The 17,500-nt window shown below is 34.8% G+C and overlaps 1 protein-coding gene across 10 annotated transcripts in view; it reads left to right on the top strand.

Annotated features, from left to right (window-relative positions):
- Nucleotides 1-17,500, top strand: part of LOC125657846 (phosphatidylinositol 3,4,5-trisphosphate 5-phosphatase 2A-like) — a 64,355-nt gene that overhangs the window by 19,646 nt on the left and 27,209 nt on the right. For all 10 annotated transcript variants that reach the window (XM_056148685.1, XM_056148690.1, XM_056148692.1 and 7 more), the window contains 2 exons: nucleotides 4,892-4,955; nucleotides 5,885-6,026. In XM_056148685.1, coding sequence (XP_056004660.1) covers nucleotides 4,892-4,955; nucleotides 5,885-6,026 — 206 coding nt within the window. The remainder of the gene's footprint in view (nucleotides 1-4,891; nucleotides 4,956-5,884; nucleotides 6,027-17,500) is intronic.

The raw sequence follows: 17,500 nt of genomic DNA, 5'->3' as shown, positions 1-17,500 counted from the left end.
CGGATACCATGGATACATTTCTGACAGTTTGGTATAAAGAAAGTTAATGTGGAATCATTTAAAATTGTGTCAATTTTCAAGGATTTTAGGCAAACTTACTTTTCTTAGGATGTATTTTCGGGGATATATTTTCTGTACATTGAGACATTAGAAAGTGTATTTTGTTGTGTTTTGAAATTCATGGGAATAGAGTACCTGTAAAATCCACTAAAAGAGTACCTGTAAAATCCACTAAAATTGAACCCCCCCCCCCCCTTATTAAATCTAATGATCTAAAACACCACATCATCTGGTTCCTAGTTAGCATTTTAGTTAGAACAGCTTTTCCTGATATAAGTTGTCACTTGTATAACCTACATTTTGTTTGATAGTGTGTTACTCTTTGACAGTACATACATGTATATATATAACTGAAGGGTTTGTTTGTCTTCATTGCCGAGCTATGCATCATTTACAAGTACTTAATGACTGGTCTGAAATTATTCTGCAGTACATGTACTTGAAATTTTATAATGCTTAATATTGTTTCCCAGAATGCAGAGGACTTGACATCCTTATGGTTCCAAACACTCTATAGATTACACAAATAAATTCATCTCAATAATATATGTAGCTGCATTGTCGCGTTCATCTTAGTGATAGGAATGTTTTACATGAACTCACTTTTGGTTGCTGAGTATATTATGTATATCAGTACATGCTCGTCAATATCTTGCTGCCACATTCCGCTCATACATACCAACCAAACTCTCGGAATAGTGGGTGTCATCCGGGAAATATGTATGTACATCAGGCTCTGTTAGTTATGTACATCAGGCTTTATTAGTTGTATGCTGTTACAGCTGAGAACAAATGAAAAACAGAACAACTACCATCCTCCCAAAGTCCAGGATTTTGTGATCCACCACAATTGTGAGAAAGGGTTTGTGATCCACCACAATTGTGAGACAGGGTTTGTGATCCACCACAATAGTGAGAAAGGGTTTGTGATCCACCACAATTGTGAGAAAGGGTTTGTGATCCACCTCAATTGTGAGAAAGGGTTTGTGATCCACCACAATAGTGAGAAAGGGTTTGTGATCCGGCCACCACAATTGTGAGAAAGGGTTTGTGATCCGCCACAATTGTGAGAAAGGGTTTGTGATCCACCACAATTGTGAGAGAGGGTTTGTGATCCACCACAATAGTGAGAAAGGGTTTGTGATCCACCACAATTGTGAGAAAGGGTTTGTGATCCACCTCAATTGTGAGAAAGGGTTTGTGATCCGGCCACCACAATTGTGAGAAAGGGTTTGTGATCTGCCACAATTGTGAGAAAGGGTTTGTGATCCACCACAATTGTGAGAAAGGGTTTGTGATCCACCACAATTGTGAGAAAGGGTTTGTGATCCACCACAATTGTGAGATAGGGTTTGTGATCCACCACAATTGTGAGAAAGGGGGTGGATCACAATTTTTTAATGTCTTGGAAAGATGAACAAGCACCATCTTAAAGAGTGTGCAGAAAATCAAGATGTTTATGAAAGAGTAATAGATTTCTATTATTGGGGTGGGGGTGGTATCATTGGTATATTTTTCTTCAGGAACATCTTGTGACCAAATTTGAAATTTTAAAAAGCTTTGAAAAAAGAAAATGCTGAGCTTCATCATACAATCTGCCAAAATAGAGAATATTACAGACCCTTTGCTATATACCACTTGCTATATTAATCCAATATGAGTCAAATAATGGTCCGAGGGTTTATTCAGTCTAATATTGGCTGAAGGTAATGTTATGGAGTGTGATAGCCTGATCTGGTATCATATGTTTTATTATATTTGATATCAGACGGCGACGTTAATCTTGCAAATGGTGTGATACATGGAAACCATATTCATGTAGTATATAGATCCAGGACCAATCACTATATAAAGTCTATGGTTTTAGCTGAACACAATACAGCTATTGTCGCCTCACTGATAATGCATACACAGCAAACCTGTGTAATATTACTAAGTATATATAGATATAATGTTTATTGTCTGAGATATTGTGATTCCCAGCCAGAAATGTAGATTATTAGTTTTGAGAACAATATCAGTAATGGAAAATATTCAAACATCACAGAGACAGACGGAAATCTCTCAAAAATTGTGTTTTTTTCCCCAATAACTTTTATATCTTTAGATAGTATTATGTTTGTAAATTATTCATTTTGATATAGTTCTCATTTGATAATTGATATTTTTGTGCAGATTTTATTGTCAATATGATAGAATAAAACTTTTTTGAAAAGCTACTAAAAATATATTTTTGTACCATATAGAACTTTCAAGTTTAGTAAGTTTATAAGGCGTGTTGTAATAGCCTTTAGAGCATTGCTGTGTGATGGGGGCTTGTGAGCTCAGCCCTGCTTGTGCCATATGCCTGTGTCAATGATGTAAAAATTGGTAATGACTGTTTTGACAAATTTGGCATTTAAATTTGAAAGTTGACCTTAAAAACCAAGGTCACATGTCTGGGCGACCAATGACCTTCACTACTACTGCCCTGAGTGACCTGCTGCAGTTTTACCTAGAGCTGGGGACTTCTCCGTACGAGGGAGTCATTCCTGAAGAGACATAAAACAAATTCTTTTGCTCCAGAATTGCAGGATCTTTGCAGTGAATGATATATTTGTTAAAGACTAATGCAATGTCTGTAATTGCCACTGACAATTATCAATTATCATTCCATTAAAGAAGTTAAATCAAAGATATGAATGCTTAACATCACTTCTAATTTCTTTTCTTTCTCAATATACTGTCTTTGCTATGCAATAATGTCACTTTTTTCCTGCCATATCAAGGAAGTATTTGTTCTGATTAAGGAAATGTTCCCATCATATTAAAAAAGCATCAAAGATGCAAGGTTAAAAAAAAATCACCCCATCTACCATCTTATCAAACCAACAACACGAAAAACAGCTGTTTCATCATCAGCTGATCTTGATAAGCAGTGGTTGAATATCCTCACTTGCATTATCTCCCTATCTGCATCTGGCCAAAAAGATTTAGCTACAAGGGAGACAACTTCACACAAAGATAAACACTATCTCTGATTATCTCCCATGTACTTTCCATTTCTCAAGTGAAACTGCAGACATTTATTGATAAAAAAAAAGCACTGTCTAGTCTTAGAGAAAGGATGGGTAACAGAGATGAGTATTTGGATATGAAAATCTGCAAAAACATAAAACGGTGCTAATAACTGATAGCCACATAGAACGATCTTAATGACAATCTAAAAAGCAGTCTGAAAAAGTCTTAAAACATCTTCACACACCACCTGGCTGCTATACCCTTCCTATACAAGTGATGTTTTTTTGAAACCTTACAAATTAACAGATTCACATCACAGATACGGTAAATTTCAAGGGAGATCTGTTCTGTGGTAAACTTTGTAAATACTCTTTACATTCTAAGATTCAGGTGAAATTGAGTGTTTTCCTTTGAAGGAGTAAAATTGCAAATTTGAGTAATTATAATACAGCTGCTAATTAAGATTCTGATTCAGAAAATGATTAAATGTTAACTTTTTATGCATACTATAGGTAATTGATACTGAAGTACTATAAAACTTTTTGCAGTATGAACTTGCATTCCAAATTGTACTCATAAATGTAGAAGAAGAAAAAAAATCAAATACAATACTGATCATTGTAATAACAGTTCACCATTGCATAAGCAGTGCACTGTAAAATAATTGAAAGTACTTTGTTTAGAGTTTAGAACTGTTTATTATTCTTTTAATTAAATATACATACTTGAGCAGCTGCTACAGAGAGTGAATTATTGAATATGATAGCCTTTCCAATCTGTTTATTTTTGTATTGCAATGTTAATTGTAACCTGAAGTTTGAAGTATGCATTTAATTGGAGCAACATTGTGGAGTGTTTTTGAATCCCAAACAAGTTTACACACATAATGTGCTCTTTAGGATATTGATTTGACAGTTTGTATATTCTGACAAAGTGTGTATGATTATAAAGTAATTTGTTGTATTGACTCTGATCAGTCTGACATAAAACAGTGTCCAGAAATTCTCTCGTTTCCCCAGAAGTTGCCGATTCCTCTCGTGAGTCTAGATACACTGGGAGGGCTATAAAACAACAGATATATTTGCTCCCAGATCTTCGCCTGTCTCCCACGATGAGGCTTTCAAGTCTCCAGTGATGAACTTACGAAGATATTCTTTGTTTTGTTAGCTGTTTTATACTGCTATGTAATTGAGGGTTTATGAGTGAGCAGCAGAACGGGATATTTTCATGGCAGCTAGTGTCTATTTTTTAACAAAAAATCTTCTAACAGAATTAGAACAAGGGCACCATGCAAAGAGATCGACATTTAAATACTGTTCTGCACTGGGGTATTATTCCCAAAGTGGTTCTTCAGTGACATTTGCTATGAAATATATGTATATATGTCTTTTGACCTCTACAATTTATGCAAGATGATTTTGATGCAGTGCTATGATTTTAAGTATTCTTAAAAGTATTTCCAAAGTAACACACAGAAATTGTAATATGAAATATTTAACTTCAAGATGGAAACAAAATTAAGAAACAATCTTTTATGGATATTCACTTTAAAAAGGACTTTTTAAAATACTATTATTTTTATTAGAGCTTTTAAAAAATATATATAAGTTCATGAAATACAATTTTTTCAATGTCAATGGATGCGTCTGGTTAAAACTGCAGCAGAACTTGAAACAAATCATTTTAAAATTAGCAAGTGTGCATTAAAAGATCTTACAAGTGCTACAACATATATATTGAGGAAGTTCAGAGAAAACATATATATACAATATGGATGTCAACCAAGTGTTTTATGTTTATTGAATTAAATTTTTGATTTTTCTTGAGACAGGTACCAGTCAAGAGTGCACCAGTACAGAGTTCTCCCAGGACAGGACAATAAGCTATCCATCCAGGTACATACAATGACTGATGACATGGGGCTTCAGTGAATCATGAGACAAAATTATATACTTTTATTGATTTTACTATCAAATGTTTGAATTGGATTAGTTTTATTTTGTGAAGCAAGATGTTGTGTAGTTCAATCTGATTGAAATCACATTCTCAAAATCAGCAATCGCAACGAGGAACCGAAGAAGCAATAATGGATATTGAAGATTTGATTTAATTTAGATTAATACTTCGGGGGACTAAGCTTTATTTGGTTTTCTAATAATTTGAAAACGTACAGTTTAACAACATTGTTAAAGTAATACACATGCATGCATATACTTACAGTATAGATCCAACTATGTTCAAGCCATATGATTTATGGTGTTGTGTGTTTTGCGAGAATGATAATGTTGAACATGAAATCCCTAGAGTGGCAATATTACTACTGTGTACAGGAAAATATTACTACTGTGTACAGGAAAATATTACTACTGTGTACAGGAAAATATTCACCCCTGTTTTATTTTTGCCCTTTTCACTTTTGTTGTCAAAGGGCAAATCGAAGGCTGGGCAAAACTGTCTTCTATTTTATCTCTTTTAACACAACTGTGTTTGGGTGAATCTAAAACAGGGCAAAAATGTCGGCAAATGTAGATAATAAAAAATGACAGAGGGTGAAAATAACCCTGTAGAGAGTATTTGTCAAAATCACTAGTTAGATATTGTGTAGATGTAGTTTTTTCAATCATCCAGATTGGCCCCGCATTAAAATTCCTGATGGAATCTTCTGATTAAGACCTTATAGCACAGTTTTTATGCCCCCTTAATAAGAGATATAGCTATCATATTTCACACGTGTATTCCTTGTGAAAAATGGTACCAAACTTTTTGTACACACAAGTAGATACAGCGTGGATAGTGGTACGGTTTCTCTCCACTTTTTTTGCAGGCAGAAGGTGGCGCTCCAGAACCTAAGTATCCGGATCTGAATTCCCTGGTGGCAGACTACATGAAAAGGGGAGATAAGAATGGTTTAGCCTATGGACTTAAATTTCCTGTTCCACCAGACAAAGGCGAAGAGGTGGACTCCGGTAGGTCATGAACGAAACTTGATGAAATTGAACACCCATTTGTTTGTTTTTGAAAGCCATAGATAATAAAGTACCAGCCTGCTGAGAAATATTGAGCAATGTCATTATAATTATGTTAATGACTCACAGCTATTTCAAAGTTTATCACCTTATATTATCAATCTGTTCCTTCTGAGTATAGACGTGCTGGAATACTTCATTAACCAAAATTATTATTATGCCTCATTTTTGAACAATTATGTTCCCCAAACAAAGTTTGGGAACATATTGTTTTTACTCTGTTTCTTATTAAGGTCTTCCGTTTCCAACGGAAGACCTTCTAGTGATTCTACTGTTTATTAGGGTCTTCCGTCTTCAGCGGAAGACCCTTCTATTATTCTATTGTTGATTTTTCACTTTTCTTATTATTATTATTATTATTATTCTTTTTTTTTCTCCTTACCGATTTTTGTGCAGAAGATTTCTCGGAGATGGATGGATCAATTTGCTTCAAATTTTCAGGATTGATGCGTTGCCATTTGAAGTTTGTACCGCCGTTTCAATTTTTGAAAAATCACTTCCGGTTGGAAGATATCCCCCTTTTATCGATTTTCAGATGACCATTTTGTCCAGACAAAAACTCAAAAACGATAAAAGCTAGAGTGCTGAAATTTTCAGTGATGTTAGACGACATGTTGTAGTTGTGCACCTGGGTTTTAAAAATTTCCGAAAGTGCCTAGTATGGAAGCTCGGTAGGGGTCGAAAATGGAGTTTAAAAAAGTGTCTCATTTTTCTCCACGTTTTAAATCATAACTTTTTAGTCGTAAACATTTTGCTTAGACATATATAACAAAAGTTGTACAGTTTATTGAGATCTTTCGTGTCATATCAAGAAATGGGCCCATAGGCCTCATGGCTCGCCTGAACCATTGAGTTTCTGTTACAATGATTAACTTTTTTCTCAAGAAACTTTTGATAAGACATGTAGAATAAAAGTTGTTCAGGTTTGCAAGATCTATCTAATGATATCAAAAAATAGGCCTCAGGGCGTCATGGCTCGCCTGAACAGTCGAATTTGTATCACAATTAATAACATTAATAACTTTTTTCTCGAGAAACTTTTGACAAGACATGTTGAACAAAACTTGTTCAGTTTCGCAAGGGTTAACTAACGATGTTAATAAATAGGCCTGCGGGTCTCATGGCTCACCTGAACAGTTGGGTTATTGTTGCAATCTATAACATTTTTGTCAAGAAACTTTTAATAAGACATCTTGAACAAAAGTTGTTCAGTTTTGCAAGATCTTTCGAACAACATCATGAAAAAGGCCAACGGGCCTCATGGCTCGCCTGAACAGTTTCGTCAGTGTCAGAATTACTAACTTTTTTCTCGAGAATCTTTTGATAAGACATGTAGAACAAAAGTTGTTCAGTTTTGCAAGATCTTTCAAACGATATCAAGAAAAAGGCCCACGGGCCTTATGACTCGCCTTAACAGTGATAAATGTCGCATAACGTTATACTCGTAAATATTTTGTTTAGACATATATAACAAAAGTTGTACAGTTTATTGAGATCTTTCGTGCCGTATCAAGAAATGGGCCCATGGGCCTCATGGCTTGCCTGAACCATTGAGTTTCTGTTACAATGATTAACTTTTTTCTCACGAAACTTTTGATAAGACATGTAGAATAAAAGTTGTTCAGGTTTGGAAGATCTATCTAATGATATCAAAAAATAGGCCTCAGGGCATCATGGCTCGCCTGAACAGTCGAATTTGTATCACAATAACATTAATAACTTTTTTCTCGAGAAACTTTTGACAAGACATGTTGAACAAAAGTTGTTCAGTTTCGCAAGGGTTAACAAACGATGTTAATAAATAGGCCTGCGGGTCTCATGGCTCACCTGAACAGTTGGGTTATTGTTGCAATTTATAACATTTTTGTCAAGAAACCTTTAATAAGACATCTTGAACAAAAGTTGTTCAGTTTTGCAAGATCTTTCGAACAACATCATGAAAAAGGCCAACGGGCCTCATGGCTCGCCTGAACAGTTTCATCAGTGTCACAATTACTAACTTTTTTCTCGAGAATCTTTTGATAAGACATGTAGAACAAAAGTTGTTCAGTTTTGCAAGATCTTTCAAACGATATCAAGAAAAAGGCCCACAGGCCTTATGACTCGCCTTAACAGTGATAAATGTCGCATAACGTTATACTCGTAAATATTTTGTTTAGACATATATAACAAAAGTTGTACAGTTTATTGAGATCTTTCGTGCCGTATCAAGAAATGGGCCCATGGGCCTTATGGATCGCCTGAACCATTGAGTTTCTGTTACAATGATTAACTTTTTCCTCACGAAACTCTGATAAAACATGTAGAATAAAAGTTGTTCAGTTTTGCAAGATCTATCTAATGATATCAAAAAATAGGCCTGCAGGCGTCAGGGCTCGCCTGAACAGTCGAATTTGTATCACAATTAATAACATTAATAACTTTTTTCTCGAGAAACTTTTGATAAGACATGTAGAACAAAAGTTGTTCAGATTCGCAAGCGTTACTAACGATGTTAAGAATAAGGCCTGCGGGTCTCATGGCTCACCTGAACAGTTGGGTTATTGTTGTAATCTATAACATTTTAGTCAAGAAACTTTTAATGAGACATCTAGAGCAAAAGTTGTTCAGTTTTGCAAGATGTTTCAAACAACATCATGAAAAAGGCGAACAGGCCTCATGGCTCGCCTGAAGAGTTTGATTAGTGTCACAATCAATAGCTTTTTTCTGGAGAAACTTTTGATAAAACATGTACACCAAAAGTTGTTCAGGTTTGCAAGATCTTTCAAACGATATCAAGAAAAAGGCCCATGGGCCTTATGACTCGCCTTAACAGTCTGATAAATGTCGCAATCAATAACTTTTTTCTTAAGAAAATTTCCATAAGACATGTAGAAAAAAATTTGTTCAGTTTTGCGAGATATATCTAGAATGATATAAAAAAAAAAATAGGCCTCCGGGCGGCATGACTCACCCGATCAGTCGAATCTGTATCGCAGTAAATAAAATTATTAACTTTTTTCTCGAAAAAAAGCTGACCCCTTTAATTAGTTGCCGAGAGGTAGAGAGAGTCTTTAATTTATAACATTTAAATGATCAATATTTGTAAAACATTACCAAAGCTAAATTGTACGTCTAGACAATATATTTGTATCATTATTTATGAACGAAAATGTCAGTCAAATTCTTATCTAATCACATCTAAATTTGGACGGAAGACCCACTCGTTGCTCGCAATGAGATCGAATCTAGTTATTTTTTTTTTCCCTTTCGTCTCCGAGACCGTTGGATGGATTTTCCTGAAACTTTCACAGGTTATAGGGAACGATGGTACCTCGAGGCATTTTTTTCATTTTTTCAAAATTCACTTCCGTTCGTCAGATACGTCTGATTTTCCGGTTTTTGAAAGAAACTTTGTCCGGGGGTAAACTTCAAAACCACTAAAGATAATCGAATGAAACTTTCAGAGATGATAGATCTATTTTCTCTATGGTGCATGCACGTAATATTTTTTGTCGCCGTCACTTCCGGTCGTCACCGGAAGTGATTAAATAAATCATCAATTTCAAACTTTTTTCTTTCAAATTGAAACCTACTTTGGTTTACTATATCTCGTTGTAATTCTCAAAAAATGTTGACCCCACCGGAAGTTGAATCTCCAACTTCCGGTTATATCAAAGAAAGACTATTCATTCTCTCATTTTTCAGTGCCATAAATCTCAGTCATGAAACTAGTTAATGAGTTGAGTTTTACATATATCATAGTCACTATAATTGTCTAAAGTAACCTCAAATATTTTTGTAAAATTCACTTCCGGTCGGCAAATACGGCTTATTAGCTGTTTTCGTTGTCCAGCGTTTTTCTCAAAAATGGTAAAAGATAAAGTCACCAAATTTTCAGAGTTAATAGATCTCACTTTGTAGGCGTGCAGTTGGTGATTAAGAATGTTGGCCGTCACTTCCGGTCGTCACCGGAAGTGATTAAATGAATCATCAATTTCAAACTTTTTTCTTTCAAATTGAAACCTATATCGGTTTTCTAGGTCTCGTTCTAATTCTCAAAAAATGTTGACCCCACCGGAAGTTAAATCTCCAACTTCCGGTTATATCAAAGAAAGACTTTTCATTCTCTCATTTTTCAGTGCCATAAATCTCGGTCATAAAACAAGTTAATGATTTGAATTTTCCATATGTTATAGACACTATAAATGTCTAAAGTAAATTTAAATATTTTTGTAAAATTCACTTCCGGTCATGAGATATGGGGTGGACATATTCAAACCTTGTTTTTTCAGTTTCTCAATAATGAATATAGATAGACGCTTGAAACTTGTAGAGTTGATCAACTAGCATTAGTCCATTGTACACATACATTCAATTTTTTTGTCCGTCACTTCCGGTCTATACCGGAAGTATTTGAAAAAATGTCGATTTTCCGATTTCTTCGAGTGATTTCTCAGAGATGGCTCGATATATTTTCTTGAAATTTTCAGGAATAATGTCTTATAAAATGACCTTGCTATAATTATTTTTGTTTTTACAAAATTCACTTCCGGTCGTAAAATATGGCCGATTTTCTGTTTCTCAAAAGGAATTTTCTCCAGCATTTTTCTTGGAAAAGGTAAAATATAGGTTCATCAAATATTCAGGGATGATCAATCTCCGTTTGTAAGCGTGCAGTAGGGGGTTGAACATGTCGTCCGTCACTTCCTGTCGTCACCGGAAGTGATTGAAAGAATCACAAATTTCAAACTTTTTCCTTTAAATTGAAACCTATACTAGTTTATTAACTCTCCTTCAAAGTGTCAAAAGAATATTGACTCTGTCGGTAGTCAAAACGACTACTTCCGGTTTCTTGATAAAATACTTTTTTACTCTTCGTCTCTTTGTCCCCATAAATCTCGCTTATATTTGAAGTCTTTCATAGGATTTTCACATGTCTTAATAAAAGTATCAACTTCTAAAGTTTCGATAATTTGGTTTTTCAAAATTGACTTCCGGTCGGTAGTTACCTACTACTTTTTCTTTCTTTAGTCTACTTCTTTTTGTTGAGAACTCTTTCAGATAGAGACGTGAAATTTTCAGGGAATATAGACAGTAAAGAGTCGTTGTCATTTATAGGAAAACGCATCTCAATAGTACTTCCGGTCGTCACCGGAAGTTACGAGAAATGAGTGAAAGGTTCGATAATACATTTCTCCTTCATTGTTAAGGCTTATTTTCTGATATATTTAAATGGTTTTCGTAGGAACAGAAAGCTCTTTACCTTAAGTGGTCTAACGGAAGACCTACTCATTACTAGTAATGAGTGTCTAGTTATTATTATTATTATTATTTTTTTTTCCCTTTCGTCTCCGAGACCGTTGGATGGATTTTCCTGAAACTTTCACAAGTTATAGGGAACGATGGTACCTCGAGGCATTTTTTTCATTTTTTCAAAATTCACTTCCGTTCGTCAGATACGTCCGATTTTCCGGTTTTTGAAAGAAACTTTGTCCGGGGGTAAACTTGAAAACCACTAAAGATAATCGAATAAAACTTTCAGGGATGATAGATCTATGTTCTCTATGGTGCATGCACGTAATATTTTTTGTCGCCGTCACTTCCGGTCGTCACCGGAAGTGATTGAAAGAATCGCAAATTTCAAATTTTTTCTTTTAAATTGAAACCTATACTAGTTTATTAAGTCTCTTTGAAAGTGTCAAAAGAATATTGACTCCGTTGGTAGTCAAAACAACTACTTCCGGTTTCTTGATAAAATACCTTTTTACTTTTTATCTCTTTGTCCCCATAAATCTCGCTTATATTTGAAGTCTTTCATATGATTTTCACATGTCATAATAAAAGTATCAACTTCTAAAGTTTTGATAATTTTGTTTTTCAAAATTGACTTCCGGTAGGTAGTAACCTACTACTTTTTCTTTCTTTAGTCTACTTCTTTTTGTTGAGAACTCTTTCAGATAGAGACGTGAAATTTTCAGGGAATATAGACAGTAAAGAGTCGCTGTCATTTATGGGAAAACGCATAATAAAAGTACTTCCGGTCATCACCGGAAGTTACGAGAAATGAGTAAAAGGTTCGATAATACATTTCTCATTCATTGTTAAGGCTTATTTTCTGATATATTTAAATGGTTTTCGTAGGAACAGAAAGCTCTTTACCGGAAGTGGTCTAACGGAAGACCTACTCATTACTAGTAATGAGTTTCTAGTTATTATTATTAAGGTCTTCCGTTTTCAACGGAAGACCTTCTAGTGATTCTACTGTTTATTATTATTATTATTATTATTAAGGTCTTCCGTTTTCAACGGAAGACCTTCTAGTGATTCTACTGTTTATTATTATTATTATTATTTTTTTTTTCCCTTTCGTCTCCTAGACCGTTGGATGGATTTTCCTGAAACTTTCACAGGTTATAGACAACGATGGTACCTCGAGGCATTTTTTTCATTTTTTCAAAATTCACTTCCGGTCGCAAGATATGTCCAATTTTCGTCTTTTTACAAGATATTTTGTCCAGCGTTTTTCTCAGAAACGGTAAAAGATAGAGTCACCAAATTTTCAGAGTTAATAGATCTCACTTCGTAGGCGTGCAGTAGGGGGTTAAGAATGTCGGCCGTCACTTCCGGTCGTCACCGGAAGTGATTAAAGGAATCATGAATTTCAAACTTTTTCTTTCAAATTGAAACCTATTTCGGTTTACTATATCTCGTTCTAATTCTCAAAAAATGTTGACCCCACCGGAAGTTGAATCTTCAACTTCCGGTTATATCAAATAAAGACTATTCATTATCTCATTTTTCAGTGCCATAAATCTCGGTCATGAAACTAGTTAATGAGTTGAGTTTTACATATATTATAGTCACTATAAATGTCTAGAGTAACGTCAAATATTTTTGTAAAATTTACTTCCGGTCGGCAAATACGGCTTATTAGCTGTTTTCGTTGTCCAGCGTTTTTCTCAGAAACGGTAAAAGATAGAGTCACCAAATTTTCAGAGTTGATAGATCTCACTTTGTAGGCGTGCAGTAGGTGGTTAAGAATGTCGGCCGTCACTTCCGGTCGTCACCGGAAGTGATTGATGAATCATAAATTTCAAACTTTTTTCTTTCAAACTGAAACCTATATCGGTTTACTAGGTCTTGTTGTAATTTTCAAAAAATGTTGACCCAACCGGAAGTTGAAACTCCAACTTCCGGTTATATCAAAGAAAGATTATTCATTCTCTCATTTTTCAGTGCCATAAATCTCGGTCATAAAACAAGTTAATGATTTGAATTTTACGTATGTTAGAGACAATATAATTGTCTAGATTATATTTAAATATTTTTGTAAAATTCACTTCCGGTCGTGAGATATGGGGTGGATATATTCAAACCTTGTTTTTTCAGTTTCTCAATAATGAATATAGATAGACGTTTGAAACTTGTAGAGTTGATCAACTAGCATTAGTCCATTGTACACATGCATTCAATTATTTGGTCCGTCACTTCCGGTCTATACCGGAAGTATTTGAAAAAATGTCGATTTTCCAATTTCTTCGAGTGATTTCTCAGAGATGGCTGGATATATTTTCTTGAAATTTTCAGGAATAATGTCTGATGAAATGACTTTGCTATAGGTATTTTTGTTTTACAAAATTCACTTCCGGTCGGAAAATAGGGCCGATTTTCTGTTTCTCAAAAGGAATTTTGTCCAGCACTTTTCTTGGAAAAGGTAAAATATAGGTTCATCATATATTCAGGAATGATCAATCTCCGTTTGTAATCGTGCAGTAGGGGGTTGAACATGTCGACCGTCACTTCCTGTCGTCACCGGAAGTGATGGAAAGAATCGCAAATTTCAAACTTTTTCTTTTAAATTGAAACCTATACTAGTTTATCAACTCTCTTTCAAAGTGTCAAAATAATATTGAGTCTGTCGTTGGTCAAAACGACTACTTCCGGTTTCTTGATAAAATATCTTTTTACTTTTCGTCTCTTTGTCCCCATAAATCTCGCTTATATTTGAAGTCTTTCATATGATTTTCACATGTCTTAATAAAAGTATCAACTTCTAGAGTTTTGATAATTTTGTTTTTCAAAATTGACTTCCGGTCGGTAGTAACCTGCTACTTTTTCTTTCTTTAGTCTACTTGTTTTTGTTGAGAACTCTTTCAGATAGAGACGTGAAATTTTCAGGGAATATAGACAGTAAAGAATCGATGTCATTTATAGGAAAACGCATCTCAATAGTACTTCCGGTCGTCACCGGAAGTTACGAGAAAGGAGTAAAAAATTCGATAATACATTTCTCATTCATTGTTAAGGCACATTTTCTGATACATTTAAATGGTTTTCGTAGGAATAGAAAGCTCTTTACCGGAAGTGGTCTAACGGAAGACCTACTCATTACTAGTAATGAGTGTCTAGTTAAGGTCTTCCGTTTCCAACGGAAGACCTTCTAGTGATTCTACTGTTTATTATTAAGGTCTTCCGTCTCCTGCGGAAGACCTTACTATTATTGTTCGCGTTCTTCTTCTTCATTATTATTATTATTATTTTCCTTGGTAGTACACGCGTTTTTCTCAGCCATTTCTTGATCGATTTTCACGAAATTTTCAGGAAAGATGTCTTTTGGTGACGAGACTTTGCTTGCAAAATTTCGTGCTTGACGTCACTTCCGGTCAGGAGTTATCTCTCTTTTAGTGACTTTTTGAAGGGCCTTGTTGTCCACGCATCTCCTCCGTTAGTTTTGAAGCTAGAGTCTTGAAATTTCTACACAAGATAGAGTAAACATTTTAGAAGATTTGTGGGGGATTCGATTTTACCGGAGGCGATTTGCCTAAACGCTCGCCTGGACCTGAAAAAATGGATGCCAAAATTTTTCGCCGATTTCGGCGATTTTTGACCTTTGATCTCCAATATCTTTTTTCTTGCAAATATTTTGTTAAGACATGTAGAACAAAAGTTGTGCACATTTACGAGATCTTTTCGAAAATATCAAGATTTAGGGGCTAGCCCCTTAAATTAGGGATCTAGAAGGGCTCAAAGTCTACATCAAATATCTCAAAAATCGTTAATATTTTGGTATAAGTCAAAGAACAAAAAATGTTCATCTCAACAATCTACATCTCTTCATATAAAAATTTAGGTCATATGTTACGTAATAAGGGATTTTAAGGGCCAAAACCATAAATTTTTTACCCCTTGTATCTCGAAAACGACAAATATTTTGAAAAGCAATAAAGAACAAAAGTTGTTCAGAATGATGATCTGAACAATATGCATATTTCATTTTTACCCTATGTGGCCCCGTTAGGGAGCTAGAGTTTGGCCCCTAAAAATTACTTCTAGAAATAACTCGAGAACGGTAAAGAATTTCTAAATACTTGTTGAACAAAAAATGTTTGAAATGTCATGACCTTTCTTACGATATCAAGCAAAAGGGGCTGACCCTTTAAATTAGGGGCCCAGAAGGGTCCAAAGGTGTATGAGAATATCTCAGAAACTGTTAATATTTTGTAGTAAGTCATTGAAGCGGAAATGTTCATCTAAACGAGCTTGTTCTTATCAAATCAAAAAGTAGGTCATATGTTACGTAATAAGGGATTTTAAGGGCCAAAATCATAAATAATTGACGCCTCATATCTTGAAAACGACAAATATTTTGAAAAGCAATAAAGAACAAAAGTTGTTCAGAATGATAATCTAAACAATATGTACATTTCGTTTTTTCCCTATGTGGCCCCTTTAGGGAGCTACAGTTTGGCCCCTAAATATTTCTTGTAGAGATAACTCGAGAACGGTAAAGAATTTCTAAATACTTGTTGAGCAAAAAATGTTTAAAATGACAAGGCCTTTCTTACGATATCAAGCAAAACGGGCTGGCCCTTTAAATTAGGGGTTCAGAAGGGTCCAAATGTTTTTGAGAATATCTCAGAAACTATTAATATTTTATAATAAGTTGTAGAAGCGGAAATGTTCATCTCAACGAGCTTGATCTTATCAAATCAAAAAGTAGGTCATATGTTACGTAATTAGAGATTTTAAGGGCCAAAATCGTAAATATTTGACGCCTCATATCTTTAAAACGACATATTTTTTGAAAAGCATTATTGAACAAAAGTTGTTCAATGTGTCATAACCTATCGATCAATATCAAAAAATGGGTCTGTGGGCCTCATGGCTCGCCTGTAGAGTCGATTTTTGTCGATATCAGTCGATTTCAAAAACTTGTAAATATTTTGTAAAGACATATAGAACTAAAGTTGTTGAGTCTATAGAGGGCTAACAAATAACATCAAGAAATAGGCCCACGGGCCTTATGGCTCGCCTGGAGAGTTGAATTTCAAACGAATTTCACCGCAACTTTGCTTCAGAAGCTTATGATATGAAAAATTGATTATATCTAAAGTGTCTTAAAGTCGGAAACTAAATTGGGACTCATTTGTCTTTTTTTTTTCTTTTTTTTTTTAACTCCGACTGCATCAACAAATCGGACGGAAGACCTACTCGTTGCTCGCAACGAGATCGTGTCTAGTTATTATTATTATTATTATTTTTTTTTTTCCCTTTCGTCTCCGAGACCGTTGGATGGATTTTCCTGAAACTTTCACAGGTTATAGGGAACGATGGTACCTCGAGGCATTTTTTTCATTTTTTCAAAATTCACTTCCGTTCGTCAGATACGTCCGATTTTCCGGTTTTTGAAAGAAACTTTGTCCGGGGGTAAACTTGAAAACCACTAAAGATAATCGAATGAAACTTTCAGGGATGATATATCTATTTTCTCTATGGTGCATGCACGTAATATTTTTTGTCGCCGTCACTTCCGGTCGTCACCGGAAGTGATCAAATAAATCATCAATTTCAAACTTTTTTCTTTCAAATTGAAACATACTTTGGTTTACTATATCTCGTTCTAATTCTCAAAAAAGTTGACCCCACCGGAAGTTGAATCTCCAACTTCCGGTTATATCAAAGAAAGACTATTCATTCTCTCATTTTTCAGTGCCATAAATCTCGGTCATGAAACTAGTTAATGAGTTGAGTTTTACATATATTATAGTCACTATAAATGTCTAGAGTAACGTCAAATATTTTTGTAAAATTCACTTCCGGTCGGCAAATACGGCTTATGAGCTGTTTTCGTTGTCAATCGTTTTTCTCAGAAACGGTAAAAGATAGTCACCAAAATTTCAGAGTTAATAGATCTCACTTTGTAGGGCTGCAGTAGGGGGGTAAGAATGTCGGCCGTCACTTCCTGTTGTCACCGAAAGTGATTAATAAATCATAAATTTCAAACTGTTTTCTTTCAAATTGAAACCTATATCGGTTTATTAGGTCTCGTTCTAATTCTCAAAAACTATTGACCCCACCGGAAGTTGAATCTCCAACTTCCGGTTATATGAAAGAAAAACTATTCATTCTCTCATTTTTCAGTGCCATAAATC

Source organism: Ostrea edulis, chromosome 9, assembly GCF_947568905.1.
Source record: "Ostrea edulis chromosome 9, xbOstEdul1.1, whole genome shotgun sequence".
Lineage (NCBI taxonomy): Eukaryota > Metazoa > Mollusca > Bivalvia > Ostreida > Ostreidae > Ostrea > Ostrea edulis.
This window is presented reverse-complemented; position numbering and strand designations above follow the sequence as displayed.